Consider the following 21,947-nt stretch of genomic DNA (forward strand, 5'->3'; position numbering starts at 1 on the left):
CTAGCTTTGGTTTTCTGATTCCTGATACACTGCTTTTTCTATCATTGTGTCCTGTATTTATTTCAAAATAAGCATTATTTATAATTGCAAATATTTTTAAAGATATGAATGAGTTTAATCAACTTGGTTTACCTGGTTTCTATATACTTATTTAGCACTTGTATTTTATAAATTATTTTGAGAAATTTTATAGTATTGCATTAATTTGACATGAACATATATATAATGTTAAAGTAAATAATTAAATGCTATACCCTCCTTGGTAACCTTTGGTAATTCTGTACTTTATCTTAAATTGTTTTATCCCACTTAAATACTTTTCACTTAGATATTTAGTTTACTTTATTATATTTAATTATTATAATTTTTCCTACAGGAAAAAATTAAGAGAATACAACAAATCAGAATGGAAAAAGAACTTCGAGCCCAGCAAATTCTAGAGGTAGAATTCTTAAATTTGATATAATTCCAATAATATAGTCATATAGTTTAAAGTCTGCAAAAAAAATTTACATAAAAGTTCTCTTACTCATATAAATTATGTCCATCAGAAATTCTCTTTAAATATAATGTATGTAGTAAGACCTTATCTGAACCTTATTTAGCAAGCTCATTTTACCCTAGCAGTGAAAACCAAGGAAATGAGACAAAAGAGAAAACAGAAAAGTGGAAAACCTCTGGACAGCCAGTATGGTTGTCATAAAGATCATGTGTGAAAACTCATGTCCTTTACTTTTAGAAAAGTCTTCAGGACTTATAGCCGGATATTTTCTTTTAATTTAGAAATAAAACATTACAAAAGTAAAAGTAAATTTTAAATGTTTAACCAGCTTAGTTCTCTGGTTTCTAATATACCCTCTTCCCAACAAGCTGCCAGGGCTAGAGGACATATTTGGCATCAGCAAAAACCACAGCCAAAAGACAGAAGGGAAAACACAGAAAAACTCCATCCAGCATGTCTAGGAATGTAAAGCCTAGCAACAGTCTATAATCTTTTCGTTGAATAGCCAGCAATTTTCAACAACTTGCTAGTCGAAAGGCATTACTCTATCAAACTGTGTGTGTAATAACTGATGCTTACAATAATTGCCCCAAGTCGTCAAGAAAAAGCCAAATTTTTAGTGTACTTTGTCTAAGAATGCATGTTTCAAAAGTGTTTCCATCCAAAATAGTGAAGATAAACTTTTAATGTTAAAGTTATTAATTATCACCTCTCACCTATTCAGGAAATGATTGCTATATAGAACCATTTATTCCCTAGAGCTGAAGTTTTCCATGTTACAGGTTTTTTTCTTCTAGAAATATATACATATTTCTTTTCTCATTTCAAATTAATTTAAACCCCTCCAATAGAAAATGTTCCTATCTTAAAGTAAATTGAGAATAACTACTAGATAGTTTTGAAGCTACTAGATGACTTGATTGTGAAACTCGGATTTTGATAGCATGTTCTTGATATTCAAAGTGTGCTTCATGAAAGATTATGTTTTCTTTCTATTGTTTTTATAAAAACAAAAACGCCTTGAATTTAACCACAATACACAACTAGGAAAAATCAAATTTACTCTGTTTCATTTAAATATTACTGAGTAATGGCTTTCTTTATCTCATACTCAAGTATTAAAAAAAATCTCAAATAAAGTGGACATGCAGATTTTTTAATGTTACCGATTTATTCTTTAAATAACCCTTATTTATCAGTTAAAATTTATCCTATTTTCTAAATATCTATTGTGATCCTGTTTTACTTTTAAAAATCAGAAAAAATAAGTGACATAGAATAATTTTTTCTGTGATTAAATTTTAAAGTAACATAACACTCCATTATTTCATACTTTTAACAAAGAAGATAAGAAAAGCTGACGTACTCTTACAAATGTAGAATTTTTTGTATATCTTAATGTTTACGTATTAGAAGTAAAAGTAGCACGTGAAATAGAATGTTGTTGACCGTGGGAACTCTGTTATGTCTACATACATGTTGCACATTGTTTTGTACCTTGTAAGGCATGTAGTTCCGTTTTCAAGCCTGAGATTATGTTGATGTTGTGGTGCTGTTGCATGACTTTGAGACCTGTTTTGCATGCACAGGCGAAAAAGAAAAAGAAGGAAGAAGCGGCAAATGCCAAGTTATTGGAGGCTGAGAAACGAATAAAGGTTAGTTTAGATGAGAATCAGAGTTTTTGTTTCTCAAAAATAAAAATGATATGATGTTATACCAGTATCAGTTATATGAAAAAAAAAATAGCTGTTCTCAAAATGACTAAAAAGATGTTTAGCAGAGATACAACCTGTGTATAATATGTGCTTTTAGTGTATGTATAGTGTATGTTTTTATATTTTTACTTCATTATACAGGTTTTATGTGATGCTTTGAGCCCTTTAAATAGCAGACATCAAGTCAGAAATGCAAACTTGCATAATACCTGTATATAGTTTTGCTGGTTAAGAATGATCCTCCCCAAAGCTATTTTGTGTCATTTATGTTTATGTTTCAAATTGTGTCCCAAATCTGATTCTCTCCTTAGAGTATAACTTTCTCTTTGTTACTGTCCTGTTTTAACTATTAAAAAGTGAAAAGGCTACAGAGACAAAAACCTAACTTTTATCAGCTGTTATTTACCAATAATGAAATTAGCCATTGTTAATTATTGTAACTTCAGATGTTGTTTTGGGATGTTTTGGTTTTGATTTTCTGGCATGAAGTGTAAGAGTCTTGGACACCTGTACCATACACACTCCACTCCTTGCCTTCTAATTTTTCAGTAATTGAATACTGAAATATAGGATAGCTGAGTGATCCCATGGCTCTGGTAACAGCCACCACAATGTATCTTATAAAGCCAGGGACCTATTTGGTACCTTTTCCACATAGGCTCTACTTTCCTACTTTTTAATTTAGATTTCTATCCCCTTTCATGGCTGTCTTTAATATTAATTTTATCCATATCTTACCTTTATAAAAATATTTAAGTTGGTGACATTCATAGAATTGTTTGTATTAAGTCCCATCTCCTTGAGATGGTGCCTTGAATCATATAAGTCTCTTGTCACTCTGATTTATATAGAGTATATGGAAATGATATAGCTGCTGTTAATTATAGGGTATATTTGGGAATTTACATTCAGAGCTGAGAGAGTTCTATTCAGCTAGATTTTAGGGTTGCGCCATAATGTATTAAAATAAAAAAATACATGTGCCAGTGTATCCCATATGCTCTGACCATCCACCTAGTCAGTTCAGTGAATGTGCCATTGAAGCGTGCTCTTAGGTCACTGAATTTTAAGTTGAAATGACTACTGAATAAAGATCCTTGCTACTGTCATACCGTTTTTATGTATTAGGTAGAAGCACGTGAAATTACCATTTTATAATTTAAAAATTATTGAATATTTGCAGTTTTATGTGTTTCAACTTAATGGAAGACTATAGAATCTCAGAAAAGGAATTTTTAATACTTGTAGCCTGTTCTAATCTTCCCTCAAAATCATATATTAAAAGTTTCTTATCTTTAAGGAAAAAGAAATGAGAAGACAACAAGCTGTTCTTCTGAAGCATCAGGTCTGTATACATACAGTTATATAATTGTTGAAATGTACATTTTATAATTTTTCTTAAATCTATTTTGGAAAAAAAAAAAATCTTCAAAATATTTCCTTAAGTATTTCCAATATAATTCCTGCTTAAGTTTTTCTTTCATCTTACAGTTTATTGCCTTGCTTTGGTATTGGTGTCTTTTGGGGGGTTAAAATTGGTTTCGTGACTCTGTGATTTCTGTTTCATAATGTTGTGCCAACTCTTTCTACCAGGAGTTGGAGAGGCATAGACTAGATATGGTATGGGTATGTTTATTTTTGTACATCTAACACCGCATTGTGATTTGGTTGTGATATATGGTTGTCATAGCAATGCATAAAGTGTAGCACTGGCTGCTGTCATATTACATACTGCTGCATGGCTTTACAGCACAGTGCATTGCATACATCTGCTTGCCTGTCTATAAACAAGTGTGATACATCTCCAAGATTTTTAATTGAATTGTACAGCCTTCTATAAGGCTGCTGTCTAAAAATTTACATTACTGATGTCATAGTGAAAGTTAGATCACTATACCATTTGAGACAATTGTGACCCATATTCTCCCATCATTCTAGACACAAAACTGCCATTGAATACAATGGGAATTTTGAGTTAGGTTGATGAGAGAATATGAAATATATTCTTGTTTTACAGACAAATTTTAGAATTAATTTTAGGAATGCCCCTTTAGGGGAACCACATTTATTTAAATACAAAATTGATTAAATATTATAACTGTGATTTTTATTTTTATTTTAAAGAAAATGAGATTATCAAAGTAAGCTAGTGCTTACCTTATTTTTATATACTGTGCCTTTTAGATGCCACTTACTAGCCCATGGTGCAGCTTTTGTGGCTTTAAATAGTGCATCAAGTGGCAGACATCAGTAAATAGGACTATCCCATTTCATTGGTGTTGGTGTATGAACCACAACTAGTTTAAATTGGTATAAAAGCTTTTAAAAAAACTTTAATTTGTTGGTGGCTCATTGGATTTACAAAATGATAGCGTACTTGAAATAAAAATAATTCTAAAATCATGAAGTTAAAGTGATTATAAATCACTTTCTGCCTGACCTAAAAATTTAAGAACAACACAACCTGCAGTGTAATTGGCTATAGTACATATTTGTGGTTTTTCTAATAGCAGATGTAAGGTAACTGGCCTGTTCCAGCCAACCATTATGCTTTTTGTTCTGCCAGCTTTTGAAGGAGCATCACAACTGACCATAAGTAAATCTTGTATGCTTCTGTTTACACTGTCTCCATGTTCATTGCTTTACCTTTTTGCTTTCGATTGTTCTTGTATTTGCTTTCTAAACCTGAACTAAAACATGCACAGACTGGCCATTCTTGTCTTATATTTAGTATTTACTGTGACTTGTCTATAAATGCTAAACATGCTATACTGAGTTGTTTTTTTTTTTCTGTTTTGTTTTTTCCATTTGAAAAGTCAAACTATGAATGTTAACAGTGGTTGAGTTATTTTCCTAATTTTATCTGGCCTAATAGGAACGAGAGAGAAGGAGACAACATATGATGCTTATGAAAGCTATGGAAGCTCGTAAGAAAGCAGAAGTAAGTATATATTTCTAGAAAAATATTACCTTGTCATAAATTAATATTTTTTCCTAAAGCAGTGGCTCTTCTAAATATAAATCTTTCAGAGTATGGGTTTGCCATGATTTACTGGCTTTCATAAGCAAACCAAAGGGATAGTAACCAAGTGTTAGAACATAAAAGAATGCAAGGAGGATTCCAGTGTATGTGTTAATTTTTTGGACTGAGATTTTAATTATCTTTGTTTAATGTAGAGAATGGCATTTGTTCAGACAAATGTAGCTATTTATTACTGTAATCAGAGTTTCACAAAATTATTACAGCATGCCTAGATAAGTTCTGTGTGTCCCAATTCAAACACTAGTCAGTCCAACTATGAACTTCTGCTCTGTAAATTACTGTTAATGTCCTACATGTAAAATTAGACCTAATGCCCAGCCGGGCGTGGCTCAGTGGTTGAGCGTTGACCTAGGATCCAGGCGATCCGGGTTTGATTCCCGGTCAGGGCACATGCCCGGTTGCGGGCTTGATCAATGACTCTCTCATCATTGATGTTTCTATCTCTTTCTCTCTCCCTCTCCTTTCCTCTCTCTGAAATCAATAAAGATATATTAAAAAAAATAAGATAAAATTAGACCTAAGTGCTTTCTTTAAAATAGACTTTTAACAGATAATTCAGAATAAGAAAATTATTGAAATAAGTCAAAATGAAATTATTTGGAATTTAATAGAAATCAGTTAAAGGTTAACATAGATGTTACAAAGGAATACATTCTGCACTGAAACAGTTGTCCATTATAACTAGAGTTCTGGAGTTTGAGAATCTCAGATTCCCATCTTTGCTCTGAACCAACTTGCTTTACTCTTCAGGCTATTTCTTTTTTAAAATTAAGATGAGGATAGCTATTTCCTAGCATTGTACGATTATCCAGTGATATAAATATTTAGCAAGTTAGCATTCATGAAGGGCTTCTGGTCAAGATGGTGGCAGAGTTAAATGCGGTGCTCGCATCCTCCCACAACTGCATCAAAATTGTAACTAAACTACAGAACAATTCATTCAGAACTGCCTGAAATCTGGCCGGATGGAATTCCTACAACTAAAGATAAAAAAAAGAAGCCACATCGAGACTTGTAGGAGGGGTGGAGACGCTGAACAGCCTGGTTCAACACCCACATATGGTGAATAAAAATCGGGAGGGGATCTCAGCTGCGGAGGTCCCCCCTGAGAAGCAAGGGGTCTCAGCACCCCCAACCCCCCAACGCCACATCAGGCTCCCCAGCCCAGGGTTATAGTGCTGGGAAGAGAAGTCCCCATAACTTCTGGCTGTAAAAACGGATTTTGGCTGAATGAGACGGAGGGCTGCTGGAGTCCCAGGCGTTCCTCTTATAGGGCCGGCACACAGACTTCCTCAGACTCACTCCATCTCAGTTCCAGGGCTGGGACAGCACATGAAAGGCTCCAGGTACTTACAGGAGGAACTGAACTGTCTGGCATCAGGGCATCTCTGCCCGTCCTACCAGTCTCCATGTGGCTTCTTCTTCTTCTTCTTTTTTTTTTTTTTAATATATCTTTATTGATTTCAGAGAGAGGAAAGGAGAGGGAGAGAGAGAGAGAGATAGAAACATCAATGATGAGAGAGTCATTGATCGAGCCCACAACCCGGGCATGTGCCCTGACCAGGAATCGAATCCGGATCGCCTGGATCCTAGGTCGATGCTCAACCACTGAACCATGCCCGGCGGGGCATGGCTTCTTCTTTAATTCCCTAGTTGTAAGACTTCCATTCAGCCAGGTTTCAGGCAGTTCTGAATGATGATTGTTCTATTCTTTTTTTTTAATTTATTTTTTATTGTTGAAAATATTACAGGCATCCCCATTGCCCCCTCCACTCTGCTCCTGCCCCCTCCCTAGGCCGTCACTGCAGTATTGTCTGTCCATGGGTTATGCATATATGCATATAAGTTCCTTGGTTAAACTCTTCTCACACCACCCCCTTCCCACTGAAACTTGCCAGTCTGTTGCATGCTGGAAGTCTTCCTAAGCCTTTTCTTGACAAATTAAGTTGCCATGCTTGATCTTACATCTAATTTCTAACATATCATATATTTTGTTGATATGTCAAATATTAGGATTTCACAATGGAACTCTCTGATTTTGCAAGATCAGTTCACAAAAGACCTTTGACCTATCAGAGATAAGACTTATTAAACCTACAGTAATATAAAAGGAATATTAAAACATATTTTACACAATTAATATTGGTTAAATTTTGGAGCAGTAACCTAAGACTGCCTACAAATGACTGTAAATAGTATGCTTCCTACTAATTTTGTTTAAGCTTTCATTCCCCTACACCCCCAGCCCCTAGTTTTCTAGATGCAAAAATTCTTGAAATAAATGGGATTCTTGTATTATGAGTCATTTATAATAAGCACCTTTTTCATCATCTTAATCATAGTAATGTAATTTTCTGTACCAAAATATTACTAATGTCTTAGTTAAGAGGTTATTTAAATTTTATTTCAAAGTTGAAACACCCTTTGATAGCAAATGTATTAAATTTAGAATATTCTAAACCTCCCTAAATACATAGGGTAAACATTTTTGAATCAGTGTTTTTACTCACATAAAAATATTATTTGGGACTCTGAAAGCATAAATGAAAATATTTCTGGAAGTCTATAGCATAATAACAAATGTATGAAGTTTAAAACCCAAACAATGAATGTGGTAGAATGACCAGTTATTGTAAAATTTTACAACTTATCAGATTGCAAAACAGGCCATTTCTAAGAGACCGTGTTGCAAAGATGCCTATGTCTTTTGCATTTTATGATTCTACTGGGTCTCTTAGGTGTTTGTTCTGGGCATAATTAGGAGAATACATTTCTTTTGACAGCAACTTGTACTCAAAATTTCAAAGACATAAACATAATTTAAGAGACACAGGTTTACTTCAGGGTCCAGGAAGAATAAAAGTGTAAATAAGATTAATAATAAAAGCCATTTATAGAAGACAAATATAAAGAATAAAAATGATATTATTTTATGGTCACATATTGAGTATGAGTAGATCAGGGCAAGTTTTTTAAAGGAGCCTATTTTTACATTTAAAATATTATTAATATTATGCAAATTAAGTTTAAACAAATGAAAATGTTACAAATCACATGATTGAAGAAATGCTTATATTTTACATTTTATATTATACATTATTTTATTTATATTATAATTTGTAGGTATAAAATAATATTTAAAAAGAATACCTATCAATTATCACATTTTCTTAAAATACACCAAAGTATTACACAAAAGTCTCTACTTACTTTTGATTAAATATCTTTAAATACTTTGTAGTTACTGTTATACAAATGTCTCCTAAAGTCAAAATTGTCTATAATTCTTGAGTAAGATAATTAAACATTTTAATTTATCTAAATTAAATTATTAAAAATTCTTTCAAAAACCCACTTTCTTATATGCCATATAACTTTCTATTGTATAGTTCATATAAAATATTTTTACATTTGTTTTTAAATACAATTATACAAGTACAAGTACAATATACAGTATGTCATATAAATACACTTACTCTGTTTTCAACTGAAAAGCATGTTTGCTTAAATAAAACTGTACTTTATGTTTTTATTTTTCACTGAGTAATGACTAGTATAAATATAGGATTATAAAACATTCTCTTGACTTGAATCATTGTGGAGGGGGATGTTACACATTTTTTCTGCTTTCAAGTTGTTTATTAGATGACTTCTAACACCTGAACTACTCTTTTATTTTATGATTTTGTCTCCTAAAGTGCTGACACACTCATTCTGTGATAGATGCATGTTTAACAACCTTTTGTAGATTATTGATCCTTGGGGAGACATACAGAAGACTCTGTTACAATTACTATGGTTGTTTATTCAGTTAATATGAATAGCGATTATAAATGTGTGACTGGTACAGTTTTAAGTTTTTATAAAGGAAATAGATTTTGAGCTACTCTGTCACGTCGCTAAACAAACCTAAGTTTCTGGTGATTTGTGATAATAAAAGCAGGTGTATTTTATATTACTTGAATTATACTTGGAAATAAGCCTGTTTTATTTATGAGGCTAAAGACTGTTTGTTCTCACATAATGTTATGAAACTATTTATAAACTATTATAACTAATGACATTTAAAATTGATATAATAGTAACACAATTATTTTTTGAGTTTTAAAAAAAATTTTTAATTTCATTTTGAAGATTTTTCTTTTTTTAAGTCCTCCATGCCTATTGATTTTAACAGAGGGGAAGAGCGAGAGAGAGAGAGAAAGTGAGAGGGGGAGAGGAGAGAATGAGAGAGAAACATCAACCGGTTGCCTTCTGGCACGCACCCCAGCGGGGGCCAACCCGAAACCTTTGGTGTACAAGATGACACTCCAACCAGCTGAGCAACACTGCCCGGGCCAAGATAATTTACATGTCTAAATAGTCTTACTAATTATAGATTTATATAAAGGAAAACTATAGAAATTAGATTTCTAACTTAGAGAAACAATAAAATTTGGAATTATTTTTAGTGAAGAATATATTGAGTTGAACTAGAACAAGATGGCAGCGTAGGTAACCACTGTACCCGCCGCCTCCCACAACGACATCAAATTTACAACTAAAATACAGACCAACCATCAGGCAGAGCCTCCTGAGATCTACCTGAACAAAAGCCCCACAACCAGGGAACTGAAGGAGGGGCGGGGACGCGGGCGGATCGGGGCTGAATCCTGGAGACTCGGCTGCAGGCCCACACCCGGTGCCACAGTTTAAACCCGGGAGGGAATCTCGGTGGTGGAGCTTTTCCAGAGAGGTGAGGGGTCCCAGCCCCACAGCAGGCCCCAGCCCAGGGCTGGGGAGGAGGTGTGTGAGAGGTGGAGGGGGTCAGTTGGAGAGAAAACTGGGACACCTGTAGTACATTCAACAATAAAGATAAATGAAAAAATATATATAGATATCTATATCTATCTATCTGTATTGAGTTAATACTTAAGTCAGATCAGTGTAATGTACACAAAGAAATATAAAAGTGGTATTTGTATTACCTTCTTTGATGGATATGGGAAAGTTTCTTAGAATAATTTCCAATGTTACAGGAGATCTTTATTTAACAACGTGCATACAATTTATTTTTATAACCTCATAATTCTTTAAACATTACTTATAACATGCATTTTGTTTATTCTCTTTTTCTCTTTTTCATGATATAATAATTAAATGTCTAAATGTATTAAGCTTTAGAATCAAGGGTTACACATTGGCCAATTCAGAATTTTTAGTTGGCCCTGCCTAAGTATCATACCGCCTTAACTTTACAGTCAAGTTTGTTCTTTTAATGCTTAATAACAGAAAAATATACAGATGGGGCTATTAGGAAGTAATAGGAGGCAGAATATGAAACCAAAATATACCCTTGACGGTTACAGTAGTTACATTTCATGCATGTTAAGTAATATGAGGAAATGGACAAGTACATATAGGAATGGTTTGCTAATATTCACTGAGGTGCAAGTTTACATAAAAGATTTGGTGAAAGTTTAGATTTTCAGTAAGAACATATGTCTAGTTACTGCTTAAATATTTATACTGTAAAGTTTTCTCTATCTGATATGATAAAAAATATCTTTAATATTCTTCTTTCCCACAGTATAATATTCTTTTCCACAGTATCTAATTTAATGCTGTACACACAATTGTAGTTTTAAAAGTTTAAAAAATACTTATTGGTGACAGATCTGTAGGTACCAATTAAGAGAGGAACACAATTTCAATTGAGAATAACTGGTAAAATCATCTAGTCCTGTTCACATGTCTGTAGTTATCAGAACATAACAACTTCTTAATAACTCAGTTTTACTTACAGGATTCTCTCAAACGTTCTGATAAAAGATTATTTATGACATGTTATATTGTGTTTTAAAATAACAATTCCTTGAAAGTTAAACTTAAAAAACAACACCTAGAGTAAAATAAAAAGATTTAATTTTTTCTTTATTTTTCTCATCACCATTTATCCCCCATACCCTTTTTCACCTCCTCCTCCTCCTCCCTGCAATCACCACAATGTCCATGTCTAACCTATCTTTCTCCTTTTTTTCTTTTTTGTTCAATTTATTATAAAGAGAATTATATGCAGAAAACATAATGATGTACTCATTCTTTAATAATTTTGTTTATCCTCAGTTTGTTTGCTTAGCACTTTTAGCTGTCACTTTCATTTTAACTCATTCAACTAAAATTTTATCACCCAATATATACTTGGCTCTAATCAAGGCACTGGCAGTACAGTGGTGGACAAGGTAGACAAAATCCCTCTCCTCATAGATCTTACTTTGTGGGTGGAAGTAGGCCATAAACAAATATAAAATAAATAAGATGTTGAAATGGAGTTCCAGAGGTGGAGCATAAGAAAAGGCAAAATTAGTTGTTCTGGGAAGGCCTCTTTGACAAGTTAACATTTAATCTATCAATGGACAACAAGTAAGAACCACAAAAACCTTTTGTTTAGGAATAATAAAAAGACAAAAATGACTGGAATGTAGCACATAAGGGACAAATTATATGAGGTAAAGTTGGAGTGGTAGACAGAAATCAGAGCAGATGGGACTAGAATGTTGTGAGGAATTTGGACTTTATTATAATTGCAATGAGAAGCCACTGGATAGTGTTAAGATGTAATCTGGTTTACTTTCTGAAAAGTCAACTCTGGCTGTTCTGTGGAGAATGCACAGGAGTGCTGAGGAAAGCAAAAATGAAAGCAGGGAGCCAGCTTCTTTAGGTTATTATGCTTGAAGTTTTTTCTTTATGTACATATTTACTTTTTATTGTTTCATATTTTGGTATAGTTGCCTTGATATTCCTTTTCTAATACTTTTGCCTGATGTGGCAGCCCCATCAAGAACTTGTATTGCTCCAATATAGATGGGTTAATTTTTGTTTAATTCCTTTTCACTTTATCTGATACTTTTTTTTATACTTCTAAGTACTTCAGATTCAAGGGTGTATATTCTGTATGCTCTTCGCGTGTGTGTGTGTGTGTGTGTGTGTGTGTGTGTGTCCCCGAGGACAAAGGTAGCTAGGAGAGGGAGAGCTGTACCTGGTTTCTCTTATCCCTTTCCAAGTTTTATTGTAAACACTGTACCTGATTCACCCCGTCTAGTCGGGAGGGGCGGGGCGCACCTGGGGTGCCCAGCTCCATTGAAGGGGAGGCTGGGCCACTGGACCCAACAGGACATCTACTGCATTAGGCCACTGTACCAGGCCCCGGAGATGTAGCAGCTCTGCTTAATGCACTTAATACATAGAAACAAGCACAGAGAGGCTGCCAGAATGAGGAGACAAAGAAACATGTCCCCAATGAAAGACCAGAACAAAATAGAAAAGAACAAGCAGAATGGAGGCACGCAAACTACCAGCTGCGAAGTTCAAAACACTGGTTATAAGGATGCTCAGCGAGCTTAGGGGAAGAGGAGATGAACTTAGAACTTCAACACCGTAAAAAAAAAGGACAGGGGAACCATAAAAAAGAACCATTCAGAAATGAAGGCTATGGCTACACTAACTGAAACAAAGAGTAATTTACAGGGAATCAGCAGTAGAGTAGATAAAGCCAAGAATAAAATTCTTAAATATCAATTTCCTAAATATCACCTGAATATTATTACATGTGTAGAACTCTACTTTGGATACAAAGTTTGTGTATAATTGAAAATAGAAGACATCCATATGTTTGTCCACAGAATGAAATGTGTAAGGTAGAGAAAAAATTGGCTATTGAATATGTATAATGACGTACTAGTACAAATGTTAACCTATATTAATGTAGCATTTGTAGAATTAATCAGCAAGTTAATAAATGATTTAAAAATTTTATGGTGAGGCACACAGAATAGGCCTATTAGAGATATATGATAACTATTATATTTGGGAATAAGAACAATAGTTAGACTAATTGGAGAGGAAGTTTGAACTGATACAGCCTTGAGAGTCAGAGAAAAAGACAAATCATTAAACACTTTTTTGAGGTGTCTGGCAAATTGTATTGCTGGGAATTAAGTAGGTCCGTAAAGGAGCGGGTGAATAAATTTGTTCCTTCAACAACTAGAATTTCACACTAAAGTGGAGAGGTCAGCTTTAAACAAATAATTGCCACACATACAGTAAATACTGTAATGTTTTGTGGAAGCTCAAGAAAGAGATGTTAAAATGCTTGAAGTAGTTGTGGGAAAAACAAAAGAACAAACTTCATTTCTGTGAAAAGGAACAGGAGCTATGCAGAGTGGATGACATACCTCAAAGTACAGTGTTGTAACTAACAGGACCTTTAGGGGAGGGGGGGGACGGTGCAAAGAGGGGGCCAGTTTTAACCTTGACTTCACACCTGCCTTGGCTTTGTTGCTTCTGCCTCTCTGCCTGTGGCCTCCTCCCCCTCCCCCTCCTCCCCCTTCTCTCCCTCCCCCTCCTCTTCTCCCCTTCCTTCTCCTTCATCACCGTCTGCCCCATCCAAGCAGTGCCTCAACCTGGATCCGCTGTCTTCTCAACACAGGTGTATCAGAGCGTGTATGACTGGAGTGCGGGAAATGCCCTGAGAATCATGAGATTCAAGGCTAGAGCTGTGTGGGGCTAGGTTGTGACTGCTGTGTATGCCCTTTGAAATAGGCCTTGGCTGTGGAAGGAACTCTAGAAGCTCTGGTTCTTTTCGAGGGTCATCTTTTACCAGAACCACAGGGTTTATGTTAGTCCTATAAAATTTATTAAAATTCACTCAATTTCGAGACTCCATGTTTCTTTGAAGTATCTCTAATAGTAGACAAGAATGGATGCTTTTCTTTATTTTACTTTTTAAAAAATGTACTTATTGATTTTTAGAGAGAGAGAAGAAGGGAGAGGGAGAGAGTAAGAGAAACATTGATGTGAAAGTGGAATATCAGTTGGTTGTCTCCTGCATGCCATCTACCGGGGATGAAGCCGGCAACCCCGACATGTGCCCTGACTGGGAAGCAAACCAGCAACCTTTTGCTGCACTGAATGATGCCCAACCGAGCCACACCAGCCAGGGCTGGATGCTTGTCTTTAAGTAATAAATGCCCTACAGATTTCTAAGATTTCTTAGAAATCTCCATTTTATCCTAAAATCTGATGTCACTTTTACATTCTACTTCATATCATAGCCACACTTTTTTAATTGGATAAAATATTGTATATCATTAGGTAAAAATAATATGCAAGAACATAAGCCATACTTATCTCATGGAATTAAATGCATTCTAACTCCTTGTCTATGTATCATTGAAGTCTGAAGTACTGCCAGATTGCCAACAATGTGAAGTTAGCACAGTGAAAAGAGCATTAGTGTCACATGGGCCCTTACTCCTTTTTGAAAAGAAATGGTAGCCATTTTCAGCAGTTTCTTGTGAATAACAGAGTATTCTCATTTATGTTTATAATTACTATTATGAACATAATTAAGAATTACGGGTTAGTCCTGTATAGTAGAAAACTGTACACCAGCTACTTTAAAGCCTATGAGACATTTCATAAGACTGATGAGTTTAATTCATTATTCTGGTGAGTGACTAAAAAGTTCTTCTCTTCTTTCAAAAAGTTCTTAGAGCAACATTTCATGTGTTTAAAAACTGAAAATCTAATTCTGGGAAAAAATTGTTCTGCCAATGATAATTTGATGTGAAAATCTATATTTACTGTATTGTGGGAATATCACGTTAATTGTGTGTATCTTATGTCATTAGACCCTCGGAAACTGCTCCTAGTTTATAATTGCTAAGATTAAGTGTAGAACTATTTTGTTGTCAATAATCTCATAGTTTAGCTTCCTTATCATTTTCCTCCCACGTGTCTGCACAAATGAAACCCAGAAACTCAGAGGCAGTATAAAGACAAACATTTCACCCTGAGCCTAGTGTGTGAAAAGGCTCCCATTACCTGGCCTCTGACTCTGTACCGTAATATTCCACAACTGCTCGATCTGCAGCCGATGCTGCAGTCTTGAAACTCAGCAGTTTTTCAGACACACTGCGCTGCCTCAGCTCTCAACTCCCTGAATACCCTTCTCCAGGCTTCTCTGCGCCCCCCCCCTTGGCACGGCTCCCCCAGCAGCTAGTGTGCCGCCTTCAGTGCTCATTGACACGGAGATAGGGACAAAGATGGGGACAAATTGTGAATATAGTACAGGAAGCAATGGAAACGTTAAAAAAATTTAAATATTAAAAACAGTAAAAATGTTAACATTATAAGGAAGAACAATAAGAATGAAAAAGAAATTGGTGATAGGGATGAGGTCCCGCTTAATTAAGATTTAGATATGCAAGATGGGGATAGTGACCTTTCTGATTGGAGTGCACCCATAAAAGGAGGCAAGGGAACAAGAGATGTTCATCAGGAATAGCAAATAGTTTCATTAAACCGACATAGAATATAAAACTGGGTGATAATTTGGAAAAGAAGAGAGTAGTGAATTCCAAAGAAAGGAGTTGGACTTTATTTTGATAAACATAAAGAAAATAGAAAGATTTTTAATCAAGAAAAGACCTTACTGGCTTTAGGAAAGTAAGCCCATCATTAATATGTGAGATGTGTGAGGTAGGTTAGAATTGCCTGATGATTCTACTGTTATTTCTCCCCTAAATAATTGTATTTGAGGTATGACAATAAAGTAATGACACTGATATTATTATATTAAGTCTCTTGACTTTTCCCCAAAGAATGTCATTCCTACAACAGGGGGAAAGGACTATTATTTCTATATTGTTGCTATTACCCAAAATATTTTTTGAAATCTTTTGGATTTGCCTTCAGAACCCATTTTGCATTCTCTTAGTGTGTTGTTTATAGTGGTAAATAACATTTTTATTTCATCACAGGTGCTATCTTAAGACTAGCTAGTTCACTTTGAAAGAACTGCTTTTGCAAATTCACACATGTTGCCCCCCCTTTCCTGCTGTAAATCCCCCTTGCTTCCTGGAGCTACAAAAAAATTGTGTTAATACTAGTTAACTTTATGCTAGAGCTTTTTAATTGCCCATGTATATTTTATATGTCTGTGTATAGTCATAAGTATTTTATTTTCATATTATATCCTGGGAAAGGATTGAATAATTTTGCATAATGGAATAATCTGTGTTGAATCTAATATTTATATTTTGTATTTATAAGATTGTATCATAAGATTGTATCATAAGATTATTTTGAGATTCAATGGGTGAATACACTGAAAAGCAATGTCATTGTTTCTGTGTAATCCCAAGTCTATTCCTAAATCTCCTAAGAAGATTCTGTTCATGGAAATAATAACACTTTGATCACTTTTTAAATTTTAACTGGAAGTTTTCAAACACAATGATTAAAGAGAATTTCTGGACATGCTTTTTGTTTTTGTTTTTAAGGAAAAAGAACGGTTGAAGCAAGAAAAACGTGATGAGAAAAGATTAAATAAAGAGCGTAAACTAGAGCAACGAAGATTAGAATTAGAAATTGCAAAGGAACTAAAGAAACCTAATGAAGACATGTGCTTAGCAGATCAAAAGGTAATTTATTATGTAAGCCATTTTATTAATAAATTCAATTTTTCCTGTGTTCTTACCTGATTCCTTTGCCAGAGCTGCCATTATGAAAGCCTTTTGTTTTTAACTAGAGCAGTGGATTTCCAAGTGTAAGTCAACCTACCTTTCCTGGATGGTCACCAGTTAACCTCTCTAGAGCTTTTGTGCTGATAATGACAGTTCTTAATATATAAGTGGAGTACTGTAAACCTTTTCAAGAAATCAAATTAGAAATATTGCAGAAATCTAAAAAGATGGGTTATAAAAGTTGATAGGATTTCTGTTTCATTTGGTCATGGAGGCATTTAGGTACAGAAAGATCTAACTCCCCCCTACACCCCACAGATACTTAATTTAGGATTTATAATGTATAATCTCCTTCAATGCTTTAGTAATGGTAGCTAACTTTTACTGAGTATGTTTACTACATGCTGAGCACCATACTAAGTTCCTTGTATGAATTCTCATCAAAAACTTATGGAGCTGGCATTTATGCCCATTTACAAATGAGAAAAGTGTGATACAAAGAGGTTAAGGAACTTGCCCAAGTTTACACAGCTAATGAATGGTAACTTGGATTCAAGCCCCAGTGTGTTAAACTCCAGAGTCCATACTGTTTATCATCTTTAAAGCCAAGAAATGCATGCAACCAAAGTACCTCATATGTGTCTTCTCTTCCATCGTGTTTCATAAACTCGTAATGTTGCGAAGTGCATAAAGGTAGAAACTTAGAAAGAGCAAAATAATCTTGGTTACTGGCATGATTTTACACACTTAAAAGTAGAAATCAATTATGTTTGTCTACAGATAATAAGGTGGTATTTCTAGATAATTATATCAGCACTGCATATCATCTCTATAATACTGTCTCAGTAATATATTATTATATTTGATCAATATCATCTGTATTTACTAGTATGCCATATTTATCTGATATACAAATAATGATTGTCTCTTGATTTATGTAAGCTCTTTTTTAAAATGCTTAAAGCAAACTTTTAATACTCTACTGTGGATTTAATTATATTAATATTCTATTTATTTACTTAGAATAAATGCTTTTAAATAAAAATGAAAGTATACCTATTAATTTTAGTCAGTTAGATGCATTAAATTTCCTAAGCACAGAGTGACTATATAGATAGATTAGTTAACACATTTAAATAAGCTCAGAGTGAGCAATTTTTTTGATCCTAAGTGAGCTTTATTTTCTTGCATCTTTTATTTTTATGTAGATTCATATGCACTATATCAAATATATAAGTCCATTTTAAACTGTTAGCTTTGTTATATAAATTTTAAGAACCATATGGATATGTGTATGTCTGATATAATTTACAATAAAAGAAATCTCAGAATTAAATGGTTTTTAATTGGAATAAAAGAGTTGTGTAGTATCAGCTAGATCTGTGCTTTCACACAATATTAGTAGACAAAGTTTTTGGTTAGTTAATTTAAGTAAGTGCAGGGCAGAGGAACATTTTTGAACAAGGACCAATTTAGATAAAAAGAAACAAGTCACATTTTTTTCTAATCAAAATTTAAAGTACTGTATTGAATCCCATTCATGGATAAAAATGTTTTTAATTTAGATTGCCTATTTATTTTTTAAATGTCCATGAGAATTGATACTATAAGTTAGTCATTAAAATGTTAATATGTGAGCATATTTGAGAAGTAGCAGAAGAGGCAGGTTTCTAATCTTAGTACTGAAATTCAGTACAGTATTAATATTTCACTACATACAGGAAACCTAAAGACTTAATTGCAGTATAAAGCAATTATTGAGAGGGTCATCGGTTCTGGTCCTGTGGACCTAGTAATTTATTAGCTTTCATTAGCCAAAGATGGTACCAGTCTTTCCAACCATACAGCCCGCATATGCACACTGTTCATTTGAGCTACCCAAAAAGTGTGACTTATAAATCATTAGAAGAAATCAGTGCATGTGCTCTACTGAGTATGTCCTTGGTACCTTTGAAATATTTATTTTTTTAATATATATATTAAATATATTGAAGTGACATTGGTTAATAAAATTATATAGGTTCCAGGGGTACAATTCTGTAATACATCATCTGTACATGGCATGTTTACCACCCCAAGTCTTCTTCTATCATCATTTATCCCCCCTTTCCCTCTCCTACCTTTCCACCCCCCTTTCCCTCTGGTAATCACCATGCTGTTGCCTGTGTATATGGAAATATTTATTTCTTAATGTTATCTAAATTTTGATTCAGCTATATAACCCATGCTTTATCAATATGTAAGTTAATTAAAATTAGTGTTCTCTTTTGCAGATCTAAGTTTATATTGTGTTCAACCAAAATTTATTGATGGTTACTTGAATTCTACATCCTATGCTTAGTACCCTGGGGTTGCAGAAATGCACCCAGGGAACTTACAATCCAGAGGGAAAAATTACTGGTACAATACAAGAGAAAGAAAGATAGCAACTTAAGAAGATATCAGATCGTGGCTTTTAAAATTTATTTCATTGTACTTTATTTTCAGCCTTTGCCAGAGTTGCCTCGTATTCCAGGACTTGTTCTCTCTGGAAGTACATTTTCAGACTGTCTCATGGTGGTGCAGTTCTTACGAAACTTTGGTAAAGTTTTGGGCTTTGATGTGAATATTGACGTTCCAAACCTGAGTGTTCTTCAAGAGGGATTGCTAAATATAGGGGACAGCATGGGTGAAGTGCAAGACTTGCTTGTGAGGCTCCTCTCAGCTGCTGTATGTGATCCAGGTCTAATTACGGGATACAAGGTAAAAATAAAACAAAATACAAAAGTTTTTTAAAATTTGTACTATCAGTGTATTGATAGCTGGCTGTAACATATTAACAGAAGATTGTATAGACTGTTCCAGTTTTTTCTATGTAACGTTAAATAGAGATTTGCTTCAGGTTACAATTGGTACAAACCTAGACAAACCTGCTTCATAAAGCCTCAGGCATGGAGCTCATTCCCAAATTATTTTTTTTACCTCTAACTTATCACAAAAAACAAAATGATTTAAGGAAATACCAAGTGATATTCAGCAAAACAGAATTCATAATTCATAAAACAGAACTTCTGTGTGCCTTCTGAAGTTATACTGTGTTCTCTCTAAATCACTGAGTAACTGAGACTAAGCAAGGCTCCTAGAGAGCAGCATGTTAAGGCTCTACTGCTCAGTGGATGATACTCAGTTAAGTTCAAAGTTATCTTCATTCCAATTAAGGTACATATTTCAGTCAGCTTTGCTATAGGTAATATTGTAGAGAGAGAAGCTTCCAGGTGCACCTGTTACATTTTCCTTCATCTCCCTATCACTCAGTCTGCCAGGCATAAAACCCATGATGCCACAGAGCCAGACAACACAGTAATAGTGCTTTTCAACCTCCTATCCCCTCCTCTCTCTAATGTCTACATAAAGCCTGAAAACCTTGGGACAGTTTCTGTAGTCAAAGACGGTATGGTAGAAAATTTCTACCCATGAGTTTATATACCTGACTTTTAACCAAGAGTCTGAAGGAGGAATAGAAATATTATAAGTATTTGAATTGTCTATCATCTCACCTGTTTTATCTCCACTTTATCATATGAATAAAGCTGTTGTCAGTAATATCTAGATTATATAATACCAACATTTAAGAATTATATTGTTTTATATTATGAATGGTTGTGACCAATACTGATAAAAATGCCAAAATTTTATAGGCCAAAACAGCTCTTGGAGAACATTTGCTGAATGTTGGTGTGAATCGAGACAATGTTTCCGAGATTTTGCAGATTTTTATGGAATCCCACTGTGGACAGACTGAGCTTACTGAAAGCCTGAAGACCAAAGCTTTTCAGGCTCACACTCCAGCACAGAAAGCCTCAGTCCTGGCTTTCCTGATCAATGAGCTGGCATGCAGCAAGAGTGTGGTGAGGTAAGCGTATGTCCAGACTCTTCTGCTCATTCTTTTCTGTTTTGAATTTGTCGTTTCACAAAGCAAGGTAGATTGCTTACAGAAAATTTCAGTTATAGTCTAGCACAAAGAAAAAAATAAAATTACACTTAATCTCCCCATTCAGAGATGACTAATAATAAATTTTAATGTATTTCTATTGAAAAGAAAATTTGGATCAGACTGTATATAATATTTATAACCTGTTTTATTGATTTAATACTTTTTAATTTATATAGTGAAATGTAAAAATATTTTTTCTTGCTGTGGTCCCAGCATCCAGTACTGTTGGAAGAATCCAGGATTTTAATTTTCTTCACATCTTGTGATGATAGATGACAACCTGATTTTCTTTAGGATCCATTCATAGAATTATCTAGCTACTTATTTTATTATGTTATAATGCAACCTTAATATTTTTAGTTTATTGATGTATTAATTTGTACTTAAAAAAAATACTTAATTTCATTTAAGAGTCAAAGTCAGTCAGTCCCCCAGTCTAGTATTTCAGGATTTGGTGAAAAAGTCCATGTACATTTTGTTCTTGCTGTTAATTATTTTACAGATTTTAATCATGTTACTTCTAGTTCTTTACCTTTTTTACAAAAAGAATCAATCCAAATATTTCAGAGCCATGCATTTTTATTGTTAGCAGACATTTTAAGTTTTCTGTACATCTCTTAACTATGCTACTGTGTTCTTATAATTTTAGCTTGTTTTTGTTATTCATGGAAATCATCATTTGTACTTACCAAAAACCGCATCAGTTTGCTTACCATACTAGTGTATTGCATAATGGATTAATTTATGTTTTCTAATCAATTTTTGCATTGGCAGTGAAATTGACAAGAACATTGATTATATGTCAAACTTGAGGAGAGATAAATGGGTGGTAGAAGGTAAACTTCGCAAGTAAGTCCTTTTTTATTAAAATTAATATGCTGCTTTCCCTTTGTACAAGTTCCCCAGTAAAACATACAAGATACAAAGATAGAATTTAAACTTTATTTTGCCTAAGAACTAGAAAAGGTAGAGTTTAAAATTAAGATGAGATATGAAATTAATAAAACTTAGGACCAGAATTTACAATGAACAAAAGATATGAGATTTATTGAGCTCAGATACGTCAGATTTAGAAGAAAGGCCATTTGTCTTTTTTCTTTCAAAGAATTCAAGCAATCACATTTTCTAAGATTGTTGTTGCTATCAGGTTACTTTTGTCATAAATAGAATCTGTTTGGAACTACCACCCTTTTATTTAATTGCTTTC

General features: G+C 34.0%; 1 protein-coding gene across 30 annotated transcripts in view; it reads left to right on the forward strand.

The window, feature by feature from the left end:
* The window catches only part of BAZ2B (bromodomain adjacent to zinc finger domain 2B), a 273,729-nt gene that overhangs the window by 218,660 nt on the left and 33,122 nt on the right, over nucleotides 1-21,947 (forward strand). For 26 of the 30 annotated variants that reach the window (XM_081141719.1, XM_081141724.1, XM_081141723.1 and 23 more), the window contains 9 exons: nucleotides 377-442; nucleotides 2,092-2,157; nucleotides 3,518-3,562; nucleotides 3,811-3,837; nucleotides 5,093-5,158; nucleotides 16,585-16,725; nucleotides 19,255-19,509; nucleotides 20,445-20,659; nucleotides 21,515-21,589. In XM_081141719.1, the coding sequence (XP_080997845.1) occupies nucleotides 377-442; nucleotides 2,092-2,157; nucleotides 3,518-3,562; nucleotides 3,811-3,837; nucleotides 5,093-5,158; nucleotides 16,585-16,725; nucleotides 19,255-19,509; nucleotides 20,445-20,659; nucleotides 21,515-21,589 (956 nt within the window). The remainder of the gene's footprint in view (nucleotides 1-376; nucleotides 443-2,091; nucleotides 2,158-3,517; nucleotides 3,563-3,810; nucleotides 3,838-5,092; nucleotides 5,159-16,584; nucleotides 16,726-19,254; nucleotides 19,510-20,444; nucleotides 20,660-21,514; nucleotides 21,590-21,947) is intronic. The other 4 variants (XM_081141709.1, XM_081141716.1, XM_081141720.1 and 1 more) reach the window with 1 other exon arrangement.

This window comes from Miniopterus schreibersii (genome assembly GCF_964146895.1).
Source record: "Miniopterus schreibersii genome assembly, chromosome: 7".
In the NCBI taxonomy this organism is placed as follows: Eukaryota; Metazoa; Chordata; class Mammalia; order Chiroptera; family Miniopteridae; genus Miniopterus; species Miniopterus schreibersii.